The sequence below is a fragment of the Streptopelia decaocto genome, assembly GCF_964273445.1.
Source record: "Streptopelia decaocto genome assembly, chromosome: Z".
NCBI lineage: Eukaryota > Metazoa > Chordata > Aves > Columbiformes > Columbidae > Streptopelia > Streptopelia decaocto.
This window is the reverse complement of record NC_138657.1, coordinates 53,867,063-53,889,476: the sequence shown is the minus strand read 5'-3', so window position 1 is coordinate 53,889,476 and position 22,414 is coordinate 53,867,063. Positions and strand designations below refer to the sequence as shown.

General features: G+C 38.6%; 1 protein-coding gene across 2 annotated transcripts in view; it reads right to left on the bottom strand.

Moving 5' to 3' along the window:
* Positions 1-261: 261 nt before the first annotated feature.
* Positions 262-22,414, bottom strand: part of LOC309451565 (3',5'-cyclic-AMP phosphodiesterase 4D-like) — a 201,513-nt gene continuing 179,360 nt past the window's right edge. Inside the window, exons 3-6 of one of the 2 annotated variants that reach the window (XM_082075317.1) lie at positions 21,866-22,101; positions 3,369-3,408; positions 2,422-2,467; positions 262-370 (exon numbers count right to left, since the gene is read on the bottom strand). In XM_082075317.1, coding sequence (XP_081931443.1) covers positions 3,399-3,408; positions 21,866-22,101 — 246 coding nt within the window. In that variant the 3' untranslated portion in view covers positions 262-370; positions 2,422-2,467; positions 3,369-3,398. Of the gene's footprint in view, positions 371-2,421; positions 2,468-3,368; positions 3,409-5,455; positions 5,488-21,865; positions 22,102-22,414 lie in introns of those variants that run through there. The other variant, XM_082075316.1, reaches the window with a different exon arrangement.

Below are 22,414 nucleotides of genomic sequence, written 5' to 3'. Positions count from 1 at the left end.
AAATGTAATTTTGCATGTCAGTGAATTAGTTATTATTTAAATGAAGGATAGAGGGGAAAGAAGCATTCATTAATGCGAGTAAGTGAGTGTGAATATTGCCAATTTAATTTCCCATCTGTAACTCTCCAAAGTAAAGACCTTTATTGAGGGATATTAACTTGAGATATAAAAAAAAAGTTTTAAATTGTTATTTATCAAAATTGTAATTTGCTACTTGTGCACCTCATACTCACCGAAAATATCCTGCTGATATTAATGACTGTATTTACGAAGCTTTGCTCATTTTGGTTTGATAGTTCTCCAGCTAGAACCACTAATAGGTTTTCCTTCTGTCTTGATTGAAACTTGGATTGTTCAGCTCGTATTTGAGCTACAAGTGAATGTTATTTGAATTGCAATATTTGCCTGTAGCCTGTATATCAGCTTTAGTTACGCTTTGAAAATATGAAATTCATTGGCTGAAATTTCTTTCACATTTGTCAAATGAATCACTTGCATAAGAGCACTGCCCTCCAGAAACAAATGTGAAAGACCTCATAGAGAACTCTTTGCACAGTAAAATGCCACATTTTTCAAGTTTCTTATTTAAAAAAATGGTGGAATGCTTCAATGCTATCTTATAACTTCAGCTAACACCCACATTGTTCTCTTCAACAGCCTCTTTCCTCTCACCAGTATTTTCAAGTGTGAAGAGAAACAGAGAAAGATTAAATGATTAAAAACTACTTTTCACTCCCTTCCTTAATAAAAATATATATTTTTTAAAAAGCCAACACCAAACAAAATAAACAAAACCCCACTACCACCACCAAAACAAAACAAAAAAGAAACTGAGTTTCTACTTGATATTTGCTGGGTTTATAAACACTTAGGGATGCTGGCCAGATTCTGACAATCCAAGGCAGCAATCACAAAGAAAAGGAATTCTGAAACCATTCCCAGCTCTGTCTCTCTTTGGCCAGCATTCACTGAAGCAGTCTTGCCCTGCTTCCCCTCTATCTTACAGACCCTTACAGAAGCAAAAATAGTAGACTTAGAAATTATTACCTGGTTTAGAGCAGTGTGACTACATTCTGCTTGTACTAACATGATCCCCTACAATGAGCACGTGTTCAATTCGTACTTGAAAAGGGATTAAGATGGGGTCAGAGATACTGGAAACTACCACTGCCTAGCCATTATTGTTAGAATGTGATTAACATCTCAGGGTTAATGGGGAATACTTGTCAGATTTTATAATTAGATTTTTGTTACTGCTGGTTTGGAGGTTGTAGGTTTTGGTGTTTTAAATGTTCATATATTCAGTATCATTACGGTGGTCAAGAACAATGTGGCAGCTTTCCACACATATAAAAAGTTAGTTGTGAATGCTTTCCCAAAAATTCATAGAAAGCAACTAATATCACAGTACCTATCTACAGAATAAATAAAGTCGAATTTCACAGTCTTTTAGGTATAATAAAATATGGAGCACCAAGTTCTGTCCTCAGGTACTGAAAGCCAGCAAACAGCTCCTACTTCATGGAATCAGGACTTTGAGTGCCACTCATCACTCAGGCAATGAAATCATCTGTTTTGGATTTGATTCCTGATGGATATCTAATATTCATTTAATGTTGAAGCAAAAAAACACAACCTGTAGCTCAATGCTTATGATTTCTCCAACTGAGATATAGCACTGGGTAAGAAATCATAATCCACTTAACTGCTTTAATTACTGAAATAACTGCTGACAGTAAATGCTGTCAAAGATAGAAAGTGTTGGGTGGTTTTAGTTAAAATCATTGAGAGAAAAAAAAATGCAACTATACCCTCTAAGTGAAATTCATATTCTTAGTTCGTACTCTTACAGCACTCCACTGATAGCAACAAGATTTCTGCTTTGTTTTGTTTTATTCATGCTACCCTTTCCACAGCTTTTTGCATTCTTCAATAGGTTGTGACATACCCTCTTGATTCTTAGTTAAGCACATCATATGTTAAGTATGTTTATCTTTAAGTAACCATACAGCTATTAAGCATCATCTATTTTCCCTACGGAAAATGCTATACAAGAGAGGAATTATGGTAATTAAAAAAATTTCAACAGCATCATTTACTTATTCTCATCACTGTTCCTTGGTATTCTGTGTTACTTCAGTAATACTCTATGCATATTTTATTAGCCTTGACATAAGGTGGAAAACTGGTAGAATAGCTTTTTCAAGAGTTTTCTTTGCTTGTCTTCACTGTGCTTCTTACCACAATTAATCTTGACTTATAAATTTAACTTCCTGTGTTTTACAGAATGGGAAAATTTCTCAAACTCTCTTCAAAAAGTTGAATGGAATGTGGAGGGTTTTTCTTCTAATAACCTTTCTAAGCTATCTGTATTTTTTTAAGTTACTTTAATTTATAATTAGCAAACCAGACAACTCTTACTGAATTCCTTGTGTTAAAGCTGTCAGTCCTACCTCCTGGAATCACACTGATGATCAGAAAAAAAAAAAAAAAAAAAAATTATTATTTGATTTCTAAAGAGGATTCAAAGCCAGAAGAGCACCCAAAACCATTTCTCTCATGGTAGTGCTAATAGCGTCTCATGAATTGGTACTGAAGACAGTAGGAATTGCTACTGCTATATTACAGGGCTACCTTGAATATAACTTCTCTTATCCCACACTATCATCAGGGCTCATTACAAAGCATGCTAGAGGAGCTTTGCAAATGTTTTTGTACTGACTATGCTGGCACTCTGAGACTGAAAAAAATGTTGTACTGTCAATTGCGCTGCAGTTTTCAAAGGTCTAAATTCAAATTAAAAAGTTTTAGGCTTGGATCTCTCTGACTTCAGTCATTCTTAGCTACCTAGCTATTGGTGGAACCTATTCAAGCAAACAAGCAGGAACAAAAAAGGTTCTTAGAAAATTGCAATATCTACAATTCTATTTCCCTTATCTTTGAAATACATGTTCTCTGACTTTATTATCCTGATTATCTTGGGCTACTCCCAGTTAAAATTCTTGAGATATCTTGAAAAGGTTAGTGTTTGCTTTTCTGGAATTTTATGTTACAGGTCAAGAAGGTCTGTTGTTTACCTTTACTTGGTCTTTGGTAGATGCTCTCACTACTATTTTTAACAATTGTTTGCATTTTTTTCCAAATTCAAGGTGTCCCAAAGATAGCAAAATAACCCAATATTGAAGTGTCTATCCTTAAATCTACAGAAAACTCTTACATCTAACAACTCCTAACAATTCTTCACCTTTCTCAGAAATTGCGGATTTCACGTCTGTCATCAAGTATTGTATAAGGACAAGTATACATTTTCAAGAGCATCAAAGGAATAATGGATCTTCAACTCAGCCTATAATTGAAATGCCACTTACATTTAAACTGAGATTCAGGATGCTCAGGTTCTATTCATGGCTGTAATGGAGATCCCAAGAAGTGCATGAGCCATGGTTCCATTACGTAGTAGGGCATTTAGCAAAACGAAAAATCCCCAGATGAGGTCATCAGGACCACAGTAAAGCTTTAATACAAATTCAATACTAACCAGTGTTGAAAGAAATCTAACTCTAGAGTACATTCATATGCAATGATGCAGCTCCTTTTCAGATTAGCAACATCTACTTTATTTTGTATAACTCTTGTCTAAAAAATGACAGAGTACATCTAGCCTCTGCTTCATCCAGGAAATCAATGACAATCACCTGAAATACAAGCATCTTAATGAAGAGCTTAAAGATTTTTAAACTACCAGAGAAATCAATACTGCTTATTTTGTGTTATTATCTTAATGCTGGGATTTTAAAGGGTTTTTCTACACTGCCTTCATTTTTTGTGATTTCCTCCTCTACTACAGTAAAAATATTGTAATTCTGTAATTTTTAAAATAACTGTTACTTACTTTAAGCTAACATGTCATTTACATTTAACAGAGAAAATCTTAAGAATTTTTTTTCTGTTTTCGGTTAAGGCCAAATTTACAGACAAACTCCAGACCCCAGACTTCTGATGATTTTACATGAAACTCCCACACAGATTTTAGTACCTCTGTGTAGGCCACATCCAGTCCCCATTTAATTAAACAGGATTTTGACACCGTCTCTATGTGCAGAACAATGAGGCTTTGCAGGTATATTCTACATCAAGACATTTTAGCATCAAAAATAAAGGTGGCAAAAGCACAGTTATTGCCCAAATTTACACCAATTGATCTGTGAATCAAAAAGCACAGTTATGTGTTCACACTTGATGAAGAGAAACAATTGCTACTGATTCATGCATACATGATAAATGAAGCATCTCAAAATAAAAATTTGTGGCTATGGATTATTTAATATATTTTACTTTTGCAATTACAAAATCAGACTAGACCTTTGACTGAGGAAAATTACAAGGATGACATTAAGTTTTACTACTGATTATTGAATATCTTTCCATAGTTCTCTCTGCATATACAAAAAACATGTTCTGCTATTCAAACTTGTATTTACACTACCCAAGAAACATGCTGAGAGTTGTTTTTATAGAATTGCATGAAAGTTTTTCATAAAATGGCTTTGGAACCACAGTGCTGAATATTGTATAAGTTACTTGACACATTGTGTTACTTGATACAGTCTAGTCAGTCTTCTCCATCCATCATGCACGTATCCAGGGATAATAATTTCAAAACACATTGAACTCAGGTCTTCTGCCAAAGATGAGTAGTTACAAATATTATAAAGAACATGAAAAACAACTATATTACATTGTGGCAGACCAAGAAAAGCAGAATATATTTGATTAATAGATGTCTTAGACAGTAACAGAGATTATAATAAGCACCTATAAGCATCAGAAAGATATGAATAACTGGAGGAGAAAGGAGATATGAGCCAAAGCAGAGTAACAGAATGACACTAAAGAAGGAGATGTTGCAGCAAGGTTGCAGTCAAGGAAAGACACAACTCCCTCAAACTTTTCAGACAAACTTGTCATAAAAATCCAATTGCTTGAGTACAAAACTAGATAAAAGCAGCTGAAAATCAATACTACTGATTTGTGTCCATTTAAAAGTCTCGATTTCTGCATGTTCAGTGAATTTTGGATCATATGTAGCTATCTTAAACACTATATATTTATTTTCTGTTAGGGACATGCAGACTTGTAATATGTTAGACTCAGTAAGGCCACAGATTGTCATTTATTGTAGAGTCTGAGATTCTGCAGCCACCTATTCACACATTTGTCATTGTCAAACTATTGCATTTAATCATCCTTTCACCTGTACCAGAAAAAAGACCAGAGTTACTTTTGAATTAAAGAAAATTATAGTTGAGAAGGGATGTGTCAAGAGAGAACAGAACGAGACCATTACATACCCATTACTTGAGATTGCACCGAAATTTATTTTGTAGAAAGTAATAGCAGTCAACCAGATCTGACTCTATCGTATGGAGCAGATCCTCTGATAAGGCCCACATTTTCACTCTGTACTCAGAAGTTCAGGCAACAGACCTATGAAAAACATCTCATAAAATTTGTTCACTGCTGGGAAAAAGGCAAAACCAGAGTTACAGCCTTTCACGACTTGGTTCTTCTATTTTATTTGCTGTTACAAGAACTAAAAATTATCTGCCTGTATTTTTTGTAAGAAAATTTTGCAGTCCTTTCTTTTAATCTCCATTTTATAGACACTACCTCCTTTAAAGAAAACCATTTTAAGGAAAGCAAAAATTGTTATTTACTTAAGTCTGAAGAGGACCTGATCTGTTTGTTTTCCAGAGAATTAATGTCAAGCCTTCATTTGAAGTGAAAGGAAAAACTTCAAGTAGGATGTTTAAAAGAATCAGAAGGAAGTTTGGGGGCTTAGACTAGAAAAAAAAAAGACAGCAGATAATTCAATGTGTTTAACAGGCTGTTCTCAGAGAGTACACCTAATGTAAAATATCTATGTGGAAATAGTTTTGAAGTATTATTTGATTACAGTTGTGAAGAAATCAGCTTCCTTCTGTTTCCAGAAAGTCCCATTTATTACCCTGTGTTCCAATATGAAGTATTATTTGTTATGTACTGTACAAATTTTCCTCATATTTTAATGGGAATCAAAGCATTATCTCAATAAATTCAAACATTTTTCTGGATTTCAGCTTTCTATTTAATAAAAAACAATAATTTTCAAATTTTCAAATTTAAAAAAATTCTCCAGAGTTAAAAAAAAAGTCCCATCTGCAAGAATACAAAATATTTTTTTCCACTAAGTAAAGTTTTAACAAAAAAAATGCCATTTAATGCAATAACATTTTGATAGAAGTGTTGCTTTATAAAATGTTCATTCTATTTCAATAGTGTGTAATTCTGCAAATTAAAAGCCTTATCACCACTATCTAAAATATTATAATATATTTGGATATGATATTGTACACTATCTAAACAGAAACCCTTAAAAATGTTAAATATGCAAATTCTAACATGAGATTTGGAATCTGCATTAACTGCATTATTTGCCAGTAGTGCGAAACGTTAATGGAACTATGTTCAAAAGATATAAAGTAAATTAAAATAAATAAAGTAAATAATGTTATAAATTTGTAATTCTAAATCTGTACTCACCTAATCATAAAACTAATTAAGGTCCTACTGTGCATATGCTTATGTACAAATATAACTTCATCAGCAAAGTTATGTTTACTAGTAGTCTAAACATGGATGAAAATTCTGCAGAATCATGTGGAAGGAATGTACATTATGAATGGATGATAATAGTCTAGAAAATAGAACTATTACAATTTGTTTTATGTGAGAATGGCCATACTTAGCCAGACCACGAGTCTTTCTAATTAACATCCTGTGACCAGTACTGGTCATAAGCAAGTATCTGATGAAAGAAAGAACAGGCATATTTTATATGCTTACCAAGACAGACTTTCTGAAGTCATCTCCTTATTCACAGGGGATTTCCTCAGCCAGATATGTTTTAAGTTATAAAGAGAATAAGGCTATAAAGTAGTATCCAATTTTATTATGAATTGTGTGTACTGATTGTTAGGTTATGTGACAAGATGCTTTCTCCACACATGATTGTACCAAAGCAAGTATGGAATGCTGACAACAGCCCAGCTACATAGCCCAGATGCTTTGCCTGTGAACCACCTTGTCGCTTCTGCTGGTTTAGAGAAAGGCAGGCATGAGAAAAAAATATGGCCTGTAATCAGCCTTAATAGAGATTACACAACAGTGACTATGCACACAGACCTGTAGAATGATTGGATCAAATAAATGGCCAAAGCACAACTAAAGCTGAGCCTGGCCACTGCTGTGAAAGGCAACAAGAAATGTTTCTATAAATATATTAGCAACAAGAGGAGGGCTAAGGAGAATCTCCATCCCCTGGTAGATGCAGAGGGAAACATAGTGACAGAGGATGAGGGTAAGGCTGAGGTACTAAATACCTACTTCACACAGAATCACAAAATCACAGAATGTTAGGGATTTGAAGGGACCTCATCACCTCAGTCTTTATTAGTCAGAACAGTTGTGCTCCAGGTATCCAGCTCCCTGAGCCAGAAGACAGGCACGGGGAGCAGAATGAAGCCCAAATAATCCAAGGGGAAATGGTTAGCAACCTGCTATACCACTTGGACATCCACAAGTCTATGGGGCCAGATGGGATACATCCAAGGGTGCTGAGGGAGCTGGTGGAGGTGATCACTGAGCCGCTTTCCATTATCTATCAGCAATCTTGGCTGACTGGCAAGGTCCCAGTTGACTGGAAGCTGGGTAACATGACATACATCTACATGAAGGGTTGGAAGGAGGGCTCGGGGAACTACAGACCTGTCAGTCTAACCTCGGTTCTGGGCAAGGTCATGGAGCAGATGATCTTGAGTAATATCACACAGCACTTACAGAAGAACCATATGATCAGGCCCAGTCAACATAGGTTTATGAAAAGCAGGTCCTGTTTGACCAACCTGATCTCCTTCTATGACAAGGTGACCCAACTAGTAGATGAGGGAAAGGCTGTGGATGTTGTGTACTTAGACTTCAGTTAAAGCCTTTGATACCATATCCCACAGCTTTCTGCTGGAGAAGTTGGCATCTCATGGCCCAGATGGGTGTACTCTGCAATGGATAAAGAACTGGCTGGATGGCCGATCCAAAGACTCGTTCTGAACGGAGCCAAATCCAGTTGGTGGTCGATCGTGAGCTGTGTTCCCCAGGGCTCAGTGTCAGGGCCAGTTCTGTTTAATCTCTTTATCAATGATCTGGATGAGAGGACTGAGTGCAGTAAGTTTGCAGATGACACCAGGTTGGGTGGGAGTATTCATCTGCTGGAGGGTAGGAAGGCCATACAGAGGGATCTGGACCAGCTGGATGGTTGGGCTGAGGCAAATTGCATGAGATTAACAAAGCCAAGCTCTGGGTCCTGCACTTGGGTCACAACAACCCAAGGCAGTGCTACAGGCTCGGGGAAGAGTGGCTGGAAAGCTGCCTGGCAGAGAGGGATCTGGGGGTGTTGACTAACAGTGGCTGAACATGAGCCAGCAGTGTGCCCAGGTGGCCAAAAAGGCCACCAGCATCCTGCCTTGTATCAGGAATAGTGTGGCCAGCAGGACTAGAGAAATGACTGTGCCACTGTACTCGGCACTGGTGAGTCCCCACCTTGAATTCTGTGTTTTGGGCCCCTCATCATAAGAAGGACATTGAGGTATTAGAGAGAGTGCAGAGGAAGGTGACTAATCTGGTGAGGGGTCTGGAGAACAAGTTCTTATGAGGAGTGGTTGAGGGAGCTGGGGCTGTTTAGCCTGGACAAAAGGGGGCCGAGGGGAGGCCTTATCGCTCTCTACAACTGCCGAAAGGAGGTTGTAGCATGGAGGGTCTTGGTTTCTTCTGCAAAGTAGCAAGTGATAAGACAAGAGGAAATGGTCTGAAGTTGTGCCAGGGGAGATTTAGATTGGATGTTAGAAAATAATTCTTCATGGAAAGGGTTGTCAGGCATTGGAACAGGCTGCCCAGGGAAGTGATGGAGTCACCATCCCTGGAGATGTTTAAAAGGTGTTTAGACTAATTTCTTAGAGACATGGTTTGGTGCTAGAGCTATGTCCTGGTTTTGTTAAAAACAAGACCAGCTCTCTTTTAGTGAGTTTTTCTTTTCAGCTAAGTTCTTCTAAGTAACTTCTCTTTTCTGAATTTAGCTGTATGATTTTTGAGACGCTGTTCACTCGGGAGCTGATAATGGTAGCAATGGTATGCAGAAGAGGCACAGGTTTAGATTTATTGCTATAGCAGCCAAGGTTACTGATAAAATTTGCACGTCCCATAAGTGAAAGGGGCATATTTGCAAGGAGAAGCGGACAGAATAGGTGACTAAAATCGACCAACTGAGTATTCCATCCCATACACATCATACACCGTATAAAAGTGGGAGATCACGAGGGTCTCGCTCTCTTTGGCCATGGCTGGCATCTGAAAAGGACCCTGCCTGTCAGCCCTGTGATCCGAGGCTTGGTTCCAGACTCTGCATCCCTGAATCCAGTTCCAGTTTGCTGCAGAGTGCAGCCCAGGACTTATGGGTACCTGTCCTGCAGCCGCTGCAGCGACTGACAGCTCCACCGCAAGAAGAGGGAAACACTATGCTACCCCAGGAAATTCAAGAGTGGTTTTGTCTATTTTGTATTATTTTCTCTATGTATTAATAGCATTAGTAAAGCATTTTTAACTTTTCCAACTTGCAAGTCTCTCTCCCTTTTTCTCCTATTACCTTTCCTTACTGGGAAGGGTAGAGGGTTAACAGAGAGCATCTGCCATGGTTTTATTGTCACCCTGCAGTAAACAGTGACATGTTACATTAGGTTATGGTTGGACTTGATGATCCTGAGGGCCTCTTCCAACCGAAATGATTTTATGATTCTATGTTTCTACTTTGATTATCTCACCTAGGTATGCACTGACTGGTCAAACTAGGCACTGTTCCACACACAACCACACGAGCTGCCTTTGAGCTGTTCTATGCTCTCCTTCAATGGTACACCATGTCCTTCCAGACCAAGACAGATGGGATGGAATTGTCCTAGAGGCTGGATTTACACACAGCTGCTGGTTGGATCACCCTCCGGATCCTCTTTTCCTCAGCTTTGTGTGCCTGTGACAGTCCAGTAGTTATCTTGTGTGTATTTATAAGCTGCTGTGGTAGGGATGATTGAAACGCAAATCAGAAAGAGCCCAAGACATCTTTGATAGTGAAGCTAATCTAAAGTGACAATTTCCAACATGTAAATATCCTCATAAGGAAGACACTATGTATTCCTCTAATTGGATAAGCTTTCTGATTTCTTTTGTGATCTCTAAAATGACATTAATATGACATAGTGAAAAAGTGTATCTTAAGACATTATTTTGTTATGCATTTCTTTTCACACTGCATTTTCAATGGTGAATCAAATGTGTGTGGGCTTCAATTTGGCTTGTTGCCCAAATATTTTAAGAAAATAACTACTTTACCGGTTAACTGCTAAAAAAAAAAAAAAAAAAAAAAGAAAAAACCAAAGACAGAAAAGTATAAATCTTCCAAAAACTATTAACAGCCTGCCACTACCTCACTGCAACATTAACCAAATATAATTAGAAGCAGTTTTTTACTTTTTGAGCTTTCGCTTGCAAGATGAGCCATTGCAATTGTAGACCTTGGCACCAACAATCACCTTAGCAGAGAAGTGAGCAACAAACTAGGAAGAATCATCAGGAGAAATCATTTAAAGAGATCACTTAGCAAGTGACCAGTCTCTTTATACCTACGATAAAATCAGCTATGAAACAAGAAAACAATCTCTCCTGATCTGTTTAACACAACAGCACCAAAGTATGTGAATGCAGAAACATAGAACAGAGTGTAGTTACTTAAGAAATCCCTCCTTTTTATGGAATGCATACAGGAATGTAATAATAATAATAAAAAAATAAAATAATATTTTATCATAAAATTCCTACATAATCAGCCAATGACTCAACAATAGTAGGACACTGAATCAGCTGAACAGGGAACTTCTAATAGAGATGAAATGCAAAAAGTAAAAGTACAGGAAGTGGAAGAAGAAACATGTTTCCAAGAGGGAATATAAAAGTATTGACTGGCTTTTCAGGAATGGCATCAGTGAAGTTAAAGTTCAGCTGGAGATGAACCTGGCAGTGGACAAGAAAGGCAACAAAAGGGTACATCAAAGGCAAAAATAAAGAAAAAGGAAAATGTGGGCCTGCCACTGAATGGAGAAGATGACCAAGTGATGAAGGTCATGGAAAAGAATGAAGTACTCAAACCTTTCTTTGCCTTATTTTACTGGCAAGGTCTGCTCTCATGTCTTCCATGTCACTTTCTCCAGAAGAAAGTTTGGGGGAGTAGAAGGTACCACTCTCTGTAGGGAAAGATCAAGTTAGCTTCTGCTTAAGTAAATCGGTCATGTTCAAGGTCCAGTGACCATGTGAGATGCATCCAATGGTGCTGACAAAGCTGGTCAACGTCATTGTGAGGCCATGTTCTAATTATCTTCTTTGAAAAGCTGAGATGATTAGCAGAGGTCCCCAGTGGTCTGAAAAGGTCTGGTGGTAAGATCATCTTAGAGGAAGAGGAAGAGGAAGGGGAAGGGGAAAGGGAAGGGGAAGGGGAAGGGGAAGGGGAAGGGGAAGGGGAAGGGGAAGGGGAAGGGGAAGGGGAAGGGGAAGAGGAGCCAGGGAGCTACAGGCTGCTCCAGCCTCATCCTAAATCCTGGAAAGCTTGTTGAGCAAGTTCTCTTCGAAGTAATTTCTTAGCATATGAAGGACAAGATAAGATTTAGAAGACTCAGCATAGATTTACCACAGGTAAATTTTATGTGGCAAATGTGATTCCCTTTCATGAAGAAATTCCTGGCTCTATTAAAAATAAGAGCAGCAGCAGCAGCAAGGTTTTGGGTAGATTTTCACTGAAACCTTGTAGCCAAGCAGGAGACATATGGACTAGATGAATGGACTACGAGGCAGGCAATAAACTGATTGAACCATCACGCTTAAAAGGTAACGGGCAAGTAATTCCAAATCTAAGCAGCATCTAGGTAAGAACAGTTCCCCATGAGTTAGTACTGGAGCCAAGACTGCTTAAGACCTTCAGCAACTGTCTGGACAATAAGATGTATTACACCCTCAGCAAGTTTGGAGATGACACCAGAATGGTGGGAGCGCTTGATGCACTGGAGGGCTGCCATTCACAAGGCCTTGGCAAACTGAAGAAATGGCAATGACAGAAATCATAATTTAGCAAAGAAGAAAAATAACTGTGGCTGAGACTACTATCTGCTGTTACCTGACTTAAAAAGTGTATCTCAAACTTTATCTGCTAATTATACAACCCTGCAGTCAAAGAGGGTTATACCATGTTTTAGATTCCATCAGATGCCTATTTAAAATAGTAGTTTTACAATCTTTCTTAAACTAGAAAATGCATGCACACATACACTATTCATCCACAATTTACAGTAATGTCTGTTTCTAGCCTATGCTATATAAATAATTATTTCAAAAGTCAAAGAGGTCATTTTTATTATTGGAAAATTAGAAATTTTACCAGTGCTGAATAAAACAGTAGCATTTGGTCAAAATTCTGATTTTGAAAAATTATTTCAGAATGGCTAATGCTGGACAGGACACAGTACCTGCTGTCCTCCATATTCTACCTATGCATGAGATCTAAATCATCCACTTGATGCTAGGCAGAAGTTAAAATAACCATTTTCTTTGGGAGATGAGACCCTGGAGGTAAGTGTGAGATCTGAAGTCTTCCAGTGGTATTAAGAATAACTATTATGCGAGTATTCTGGTATGGGAGGGACCTGCCACCTTCACAGCCTCCTTATCTCTCTTCAGCACCTAGTCAATGCAAGTGTTGACCAACAGAATTATTTTTAAGTTGTTCTCCAAAATGATTCCAGAATACATATAACAATATAGAAATTGCTGATGCTGGTCACCAGAACAGAAGACTCACGTAAAAGCCAAGGCTTGGATGCCACAAAACATAAAGGCTTCTAATGTCCACTTAACCTCACAAATTCTCACTGATTTTTCCCACTGATATATCTGAGCTTAAATGCTGACTGAATTTTGGTTTCCACAGTAATTAAATATGTTTTCTTTGTAATAGATATACAGTGATATACAATTTGATGAGACTCAGTATGATAGAAACACAGGTTCAGTGTGAGTCCGGATATATAACAACAGTTACATGTCTATCTCCTACTAATAACAATTCAAAACCTTCTCAGACCTGTAAAATCCTCCTTGACATATTAGGTTCATTTTTAAAGGTAGAGATAAACTTGAGGCACCTTTTTTTTTTTTTTTTTCCTTTTTCCAAGCTCCATCCTCAGCTTTCTAACAGGTAGTATAGGAGAGACACGAAACCAGAAGCCAAAAACTCTTGACTTCTGTTCATAGTTCGATTACTGGTTTGTTCTGTAGCCTTGGCCAGTTGCACTGCTGTTTCAAACGCAAGCTTCCCTATGCACAAAATGAAAATAACACTGCTTGCTCACTAACTGATCTCCCAAAGGTAACATTAGGATTTGATGATGTTTATAATGCTTTTAAAATACAGAAATGTGCAATAAAAGTGCTAAGAATTATTGTGATGTTTTTCATTATTCTTAACTGGCAGGTGAGTCAGGAAACACAGCTGCTGTTGAAAACAGCCTAGACCCATGAGAAGCTTCCTGACAAGAGTTACAGCTTGACAGGCCCAAGATCATAACTCTGAATTAAAAAATAAATTAAATTGCAAATTTTCTCTTTCAGCACAGTGTAAACCATACTTCCCACTTATTTTCACTACATGAACTACCCTACTGAGTTTCAAATAAAAAAATCTGAAGAGCAGCTTTTCCCCATTCTGCTAATTCCCCATTCCCCATTCTGCTAAAGTCCAATCTCCTTGCTTTCATCATCTCTCTCTAACACTCAGTTCCTTAAGCAGAACCAAAATTTCGAATTCTAGCAGTTGTTTTAAAAATACCTTGCTGGTATAGTAAGTGAATAACTGCAAAATTATGGCTCAGAATTCACACCTTTTGGTTGTTTAACGTTTGAAAAGGTTTTTATTGCCCTGACTACAGAAGACAAAATCTAGTCTTTGAGGTATTACTTTGACAGAGGGAAGACAAAGATTAAGCAAGTGATAGACATTAAGACACATTTAGCTTGAAATTAGAATTCTCCATCGGTATTGCTGTAGTATCAAAGTTACACTGATGATGTTAATGACAATTTTATAATATTTCCTTTCAAAAACAGATATTAAAAAGGTTAAGCATATCTCCAAAAGACAGAAAACAAACAAACAAAAACAAAACAAACAAACAACAAGAGATAATTTTAAAGCTAGTTTAGCTGATTTTCAATACAGAGAGTTTTGATTGCTTCTTTAATGGATAATAAAACACTGAAGTTTTTAAGCAATACAGTGTCTGTCTAATCCAGAGAACTTAAGGAAAACTGATAAACTAGCACAGAAGGAATACTGCAAAAAAAGATCCTTCAGTAATTAACTGTCATGTAAATCATTTTTGTAACTCCCTAGAGTTTCATAAACACACTAATGTACATAATTTCAGTGCTACATAAGCAATACAAAAGCAATTTAAAATAGATCTTATGTTCTACAATTATAATAATCTCTCCCAAATGATATTTGAGCAAAGAATAGGGTAAACAGTGAGAAGAAGTGCTATATATACTGAATTACAGATAACTAAATGAAACACAAAAAACATATTATGTCAGTCGTATGTTCTAAAAGGGCAGAAGAATCACAGCCATAACTGGGGTAGTTTGCTCCTTTGTCACTGACAAAGCTATCCTTTAAAGGGAAAATAAAAGACTACTTCAGCTTCTGACACCTTGGATCTGTACCACTGAGAGTGGGTTATGTCTATGTCCAACACTGGTGCAGCCAGCTCAAGAATATCTATATCCTATCTTCTCTTATCTCATCTCTTCTGAATTAAACAAAGCAAAGAGATAGTTTTCATAAAAAAGGTGACTGAAGAGACTTTCATCATATTTCAGCAAGCTTTGGACAAATCAATATCATCATTATGTATAGATTTGACCAACTGTCCTAAATCACATCCAGCTGTTTGAAGGAAGAAATCAAATTTACAGTATCACACTCACTATCATAATATAAATATTTGCTTGAGTATTGAATCAGTGTGGGAGCTGTGGTTATTGGCCAAAACAAATATAGAAGAAACTAAACCATCTTTGAAATAGTTATTATAAAGGAGGCAAGATCTAATACCTTAAATCTCCTCAAACAAATAGTTCTTATTTATAACAGTCCCCCACCCTTTTAGTACCAGCTGCTTGGGAAAAACAAAAATATTCTGCTGCCAATCCCTTCCAGTCTGTGCATCCCTTCTTAAATGGCATCACAGCTGTTATCTACATCACAGTTGTTGGTAAACCTAGTTACAGCTATTTGAGGAAAACTGGCAAAATTTAAAGCATAGGCACACTCCAAATATCCTAGCTGTCCTAGCTAACAGTAAAATAACACAGTTAATATTATATATATATATGGGCTAAATATATTGCTTATTAAAGAAAATAAAGGAGGAACTGAAATATCAAAAGCAATTGCCAGCCTATTTCTAATGCTCCCCATAGAAGGTCTGGCAATTGTTACATTTCATAAACGTAACTGCTGCTTCCAGCTTCCGGCTCCGTCTATCAATTTGTAAGCACATGTTTTTATAGCTCATGTTAGCCATTTTGGATGTGAAACTTCAAGATAAGACATAAATCTTTCATTTTAGCAATGATGTTTATTGCTGTCTCAGTTTAACCTGAGTGAAAAAAATATCAGCATCTGGCTCCCTGTATGCACAGAAAGAAATCAGAAGGGTAAAAGGAATGACAGGACACTGCAATGTCTCCTTAGAGTCAGAAGAGTAAGTTTTGAAATATTTATAAAAACATTACTGAATTACATTACTTGCTAGTTTTTCATCTATTCTGCTGGGGTTTTTTTTAAACTATTTTAGCTCACTCCTCTACAAAGCTAACATAAAAACGGAAACAATCCTGAGACACCGTGAAGTTAAAAAGAGAGAAAAAGGGAGTGAAAAAGGGCATGTGTGTACACGGGTGCATATGTGCATGTTTAGGAATAGGATGTGTATTTTATTTAAAAAACTACATCCACTGCCACTAGTTTTAGTTTTGCACATTCCACGTATTTAGATCACAGAACAAGATACTTTACAATGCTCTCTTTGGGATCTTTTAGCACATTCCTACAAAAACACACATTTGTAATTTAAGATGTTTTCAGTGGTGCAATTCTTCTGCCTCAGAATGAGTTGCTGTGTCCCAAATGCTACCTTCTACTTTCACCTACCCATTGCAGACAGGGAATCCGCCTGACTCTCAGCCCCATGTCGATTTCCTTCTCTCAGCTGCACATTTCCACACACTCAAAGGCAACAGAGGTAAGCTGTATTTCCAAAGGCATAACAGGTGCCTTAAGTTTGCTTACTTTCATGCAGACAAGAAGCCAGATAAAAGGATAGCCTTCTGCAGCTGTTCAGCTGACACTGGAAGCACGTAAATGCAACTGAAAAATGGCACTAAACATCTAGAGAAATTTAATTTCCTGAACAAGATTCTTCCTGTAGCAGCATAATTGCTCTTTAGCTAACAAAAAATCACAAAAGCTAAAGATTTTATATTACAAAGAAACGTCAACATTCTAATTGCTTCTGCTGTTGTGTTCAGTTTTGGTTTGTTTGTTTGTTTAAACAGCCTGGCAACTCCATTCAACAATCTGTACATCTACTGTTTCCCTCTCAGAAATAAACTTACTCATAGATAAATCTTGGTTTTTTTCCAGTTTCAAAACACAGTCTACCAACCACAGGAATAAACAGCATCGGTAGGATACAAAGTCGTCTCTTAATGCCCAGAAGAGATTCTTAGCTACAGCGAAGTCTCTGACAGAAGCAATCACTCTCTGAGTAGAGCAGGTAGCTATGCACAACAAGCTGTATGTTTTAGGTGTCTTATTTGTGTAAATACCCTTCAAAATATCTTGCTCTTGCCTATTTGAATCCAGCCTAGATCATAATGCAGTCTCCAGAAATCTATAATTACTTAAACTTTTTCACGGGACAGAAGTAGTGCTTTTTATTCTGCTTTCTGACCTGCTACCACATTGGGATCGTACATATTTTTCTTCAGTCAGTGCTACTAAAGCTAAAAACACAGAGTACCTCCTGTGTATTATACAGTTTACACAGGACATCCCAAATACTACTGAAGTTTCAAAGCCAAATACTCTGAAATACTCTCATTCTGGAGACATTTAAAACCTGCCTGAACCCATTCCTATGCGATCAGCTGTAGGTGAACTTGCTTTAGCAGGTGGGTTTGTCTAAATGACCTCCAGAGATCCCTTCCAGCCCCAAACATTCTGTGATTCTGTGAAATTTAGAAAGACCAGGAATGTGAGCTGTAATCATCTATACATATTTTTCCTTCTGTATCTCAGACTAATCTTCTCTCCAGCCTTCATAGACAGAAAACAAAAAAGTCAAGACACTAATTTATCTTCAAAACTTTACTAAATGACATTACATTTAACTCTTCAAATAATATTTACATTTGTAAACAATCTAAATGTTTATGGATGCAGTCAGTGTTTACATAAGCATGTTTCAAGAACTGGTCTCAGGTATTACAAAAATAAAGAACACAGAATCATAGAATAGAATCATAAAATAGTTTGGATAGGAAGTGACCTTCACTAATCCCCCTGCAATGAGCAGGGACATCTTCAACTACATCAGGTTGCTCAGAGCCCCATCCAGCCTGGCCCTGAATGTCTCCAGGGATGGGGCATCTACCACCTCTGAGCAACCTGTGCCAGTGTTTCAACACCCCCTTAGTAAAAAATTTCTTCTTCATGTCTAGCCTGAATCTCCCCTCTTTTAGATTAAAGCCATTGCTCCTTGTTCTGTTGCAACAGGCCCTGCTAAAAAGTCTGTGTCTGTCTTTTTAAGTACTGAAAGGCCACAATAAGGTCCCCCAGGAACCTTCTCTTCTCCAGGCTGAACACCACCAACTCTCTCAGCCTTTCCTCACAGGAGAGGTGTTACTGCCGTCTGATAATTTTTGTGGCCTCCATTCAACCATCTCCTTCAGGACCATGTCTTTCCTGTACTGAGGGCTCCAGACCTGGACACAGGACTTGAAGTGGGGTCTCACCAGAGTGGAGCAGAGGGACAGAATCACCTCCCTTGACCACACTCCTTTGGATGCAGCCCAGCATACCATTGGCCTTCTGGGTTGTGAGTGCACATTGCTGGCTCATGTACAATCTTTCATCCACCAGTATCCCCAAGTCCTTCTCCACAGAGTTGCTCTTAATCCCTTCATCCCCCAGCCTGTATTAATACCAGAGGCTGCTCCAACTCAGGTGTAGGACCTTGCATTTGGCCTTGGTGAACCTCTTGAAGTTTGCACAGCCCCACTTCTTGTGTTTGTCCAGGTCCCTCTGGATGGCATCCTGTCCCTCAGGCATATTGTCTGTACCACTCAGCTTGGTGTCATTCGCAAACTTGCTGGGGATGCACTTCATCCCACTGTCTGTGTCGTTGATGAAGATGTTAAATAGTACTGGTCCCAATACGGACTCCTGAGGGACACCACTTGTTACCAGTGTCCATCCAGACATCAGGTCATTGGCCACTGCTCTCTGGGTGTGGCTACCCAGCCAGTTCCTCATACACCAAACAGTCCACCCATCAAATCCATATTTCTCCAGTTTGGAAAGAATGATGTTGTGGGGGACCATGTCAAAGGCTTCACAGAAGTCCAGATAGATGACATCCATAGCGCTTCCTTTGTCCACTGCTGTAGTTACTCCTTTATAGAAGGCCACTACTTTGGACAATCAGGATTTGCTCTTGGGGGAGCCATGCTGGCTGTCTCAAATCACCTCCCTGTTTTCCATGTGCCTTAGCATAGATTCTATGAGGATCTGTTCCATGATACTCCCAGGCACAGAGGTGAGGCTGACAGCTCAGTAGTTCCCAGGGTCCTCCTTTCTAGCCTTTTTAAAAATTAGTGCGATTTTTCCCTTTTTCCAATCACCAGGGACTTCACCTGACTGCCATGACTTCTCAAGTAGCATGGAGAGTGTCTTGGCAACTACATCAGCCAGTTCCCTCAGGACTCTGGGTTGTAACTCAACATGTCCCATAGATTAATGTATGTTCAGGCTCCTCAAGTGGTCACAGACCTGATCCTCACTTACCGTGGGAGGGACTTTGCCCCCCCAGTCCCCTCTTGCAGCTCACCCACTCAAGAAGTGTGGGAAGAGAGTTCGCACATGAAGACTGAGGCAAAGAAGTTGTTAAGTATCTCAGTCTTTTCCTTCTCCGTTGTTACCAGTTCACCAGTCTTACTCATCAAGGGGCTACACTTCTCTGACCTTCTTTTTCTAGCTGACATACTTGTAGAAGCCCTTCTTGTTATTCTTTGTGTTCCTTTCCAAGTTCAGCTCCACCTCTGTTAATGAGCCCCACTAGCTCATGTGCAAAGACCCTCATATCCCTTTGAGAAAGCTGAACCCCATCTGATGCCAGCAAACCTGGTGCTATGTAGGCAATACCATTATCAAAAATACCCAAAATTGTGGTGGTGACACCAGCCACAGAGCCACGTATTAATCAACTGTGTCCATCTGTTTCTTCTAATGTCACTGTCCACAAATGGAAGGAGAGAGGAGAAAATAACCTGTGTTCCTGATTCCCTCACCAACCATCCCAAGGCCCTGCAGTCTCTTTTGATCGCCATTGGACTATGGATCACACCTTCACTGCCTCCTACATGTAATAGCATTAATGGGTAGAAGTCCAAGGGCTGTACCAGGCTGGAAAGTTTCCTGGTTATGTCCTTAACCTGAGCCCCAGGAAGGCAGCAGGCTTCCCTAAGAGGCGGGTCTGTTTGGGTCCTCTGTTCCCCTCAGAAGGGAGTCACCTACAACTACAACCTGTCTTTTCTTCCTCATGGAGGTGGTCATAATACAGGAGACAGGCCTTTCTGATCCTGTCAACACTTCTGGTGTAGACAGGTTTTTATCTTTCTCATCGATTGATACCCTTTGTGGCCTTTCACATCCAGAGCCTCATACCTGTTGTACAGAGACACCTGGAAGGTTTAAGGTGGGCAAGGGGGTGTTTCACCCGCCAGCCTGAGTGTGGACTTGCCTCCATTCACTCCTTTGCCTTGAGCTACTGTCTGAAGTCTGGCAGGGGGAGGATACAGGACTCCCCTGATCTTGTTTTTTTCCTGCTGGCCATTCCTGTCTCAGGGAGTCCAGAGCATGATCCCACCAGTCTATCTCCTTCGCAGACTCCCTGATGCGTCTTAGCCTTTCTATAATACTTTCTCTCTCAGCTTCATCACCAGGCTGAGCAGATCATCCACATAGTCACATCTCACACAGATATTGTCTCTACTGTCATCCCATAGTGGCAAAAGTCTCTGACACTACCTGTAGCCTGAGGTCTATGCAGCTGCATCTTTCTGTGGGAGCTCCATCTGGGTTGATGCATACTTCCTGGCAAGTGCAAAGGACATATCTTTGCACTGGTTGGATACCATGGCAAGGCTCCTCCTGGGAGGGTGATAACCACCAATTGAGCTAATCTCTTGTGCTTGCAGAGCTTCTCCACCCTAACTGTGTGCCCTTCTGCACAAACTGCTGGGTAAACTGCCACGTCCCACTCTTTTGCAGCACTCCTGGTCACTAGAGCTCCCTAGGCTGCTTTTTATAAGCAGGGTCACCATTGCCCTGGCAACGCCCAGGTCTCATCAGTGACCCTTGCAAAAGCTGGCAGCTCCTGGCAGGTCTCCCCACTGCCCTAGTGTTCTCCTGCCTCAGAAAAAACGTCCCTACACCAAGATGTGCTGCTTTGCTACAGACCAGGTCAGCTCTGAAGCACTTGCCCTCAGTGGAAATAAGATTTGGGAGGCAATATTAAATTTCAAGTTAGTATTAGATGGTTTTTGACATAGCACTCTAATGAATACTTATGTTTTTTCTCTGGTACTAGAGTCTTATATTCTTTTCACAGCTACATTATTCTCTCTGAAGATATGTATGAAAGTTCTTAAGTCCTGCATTTCAGTTCTCAGTGTGTTCATCTTTCCTTTTACTTATAGATCCTTAGGTTACCAAACGGCTGCCCTGCTTTCACCATTGTAAGCAACAACTTCATACTAAATAATTCATGTTTTGAAAAATAAAAATGGAAAATAGGATATTATCAGAAACTTTTAAGAAAAGCAAAGGTTACTCAGGAAAACATGCATGAAATATGAAGTCACAGATGTAATATGAAGAAACTATAACACAAATCATTACAACCAAATATGCTTAACAATTTACATCACAAATCACGTAGATATACAGGAGCACACAAAATCCTTTCATGATTCTTTGAAACTTGTTTTGAAACTCTATAATGTAAAAATTTTTCTGTGGATTAAAATGCTCCTATCTTTATTATAGTAAGAAAAAAAATGTTTATCGAAGCCTCCAGAATTCTTCTTTCTGAATATAAAGTATTAGTAATGTTCAGAGAAATTATTTCTAGTGTTTGTATTTGGACACGACAAAAAGGTTTATAAGCAGTATTATCGAATGTCAGCCACAAAATTAAAAATTAAAATTTTATTCTTCTTTTTCACTTATTTAGGGGATTTAGAAAAGAAATAGACTTCTCTCCTAGAAGCAGCATCCTCTGTCCTGCACCTGCCATTGAAAATGTCGAATCAAGAAGAAATTGCTAGACCTTACCTGCTGGCCTCGGCAGATGTAATGGCAATCAGAGGAGGAATCCTCAGAGGAAGAGTCATCGGTCTTGGGATATTCTCAGTATCGTTCTTTTTATCCCAGTCTGCCTGTTCTAGCTGCCTGAAAGCCAGGGGTGGAAGCTGAATGTTACGAGATGATAATCTCCGCACAAGATAGGGTTCCATTCCCTGGTAAGACTCTTCATCCTCAGTACTGTGATGCAGAGCTTCTTCTGAAACCTATGAAGGCAAAAAGATACTCATCATGTAGGAAAACACCCAAAAGATTAATTTGATAACTCTTTTAATTCCTTTCCATAAGCTAGATTATTATAAATATTATTCATACTGTATTATCATTATTATAATTTTCATAATTAAAACCACCATTGTAGAGCTTAGAAATGGTGAATAATTAGAATCTCTGAAGGTCAGGCCCTAAAGAAATCTTAAATCTAAGCATTGGTAAACATTATTTTTGATTTCACCATATAAACTGATGGTAATATTCTCTGGGTCATGGAAGAATGGCAGACAATCCACAAAAGCAATC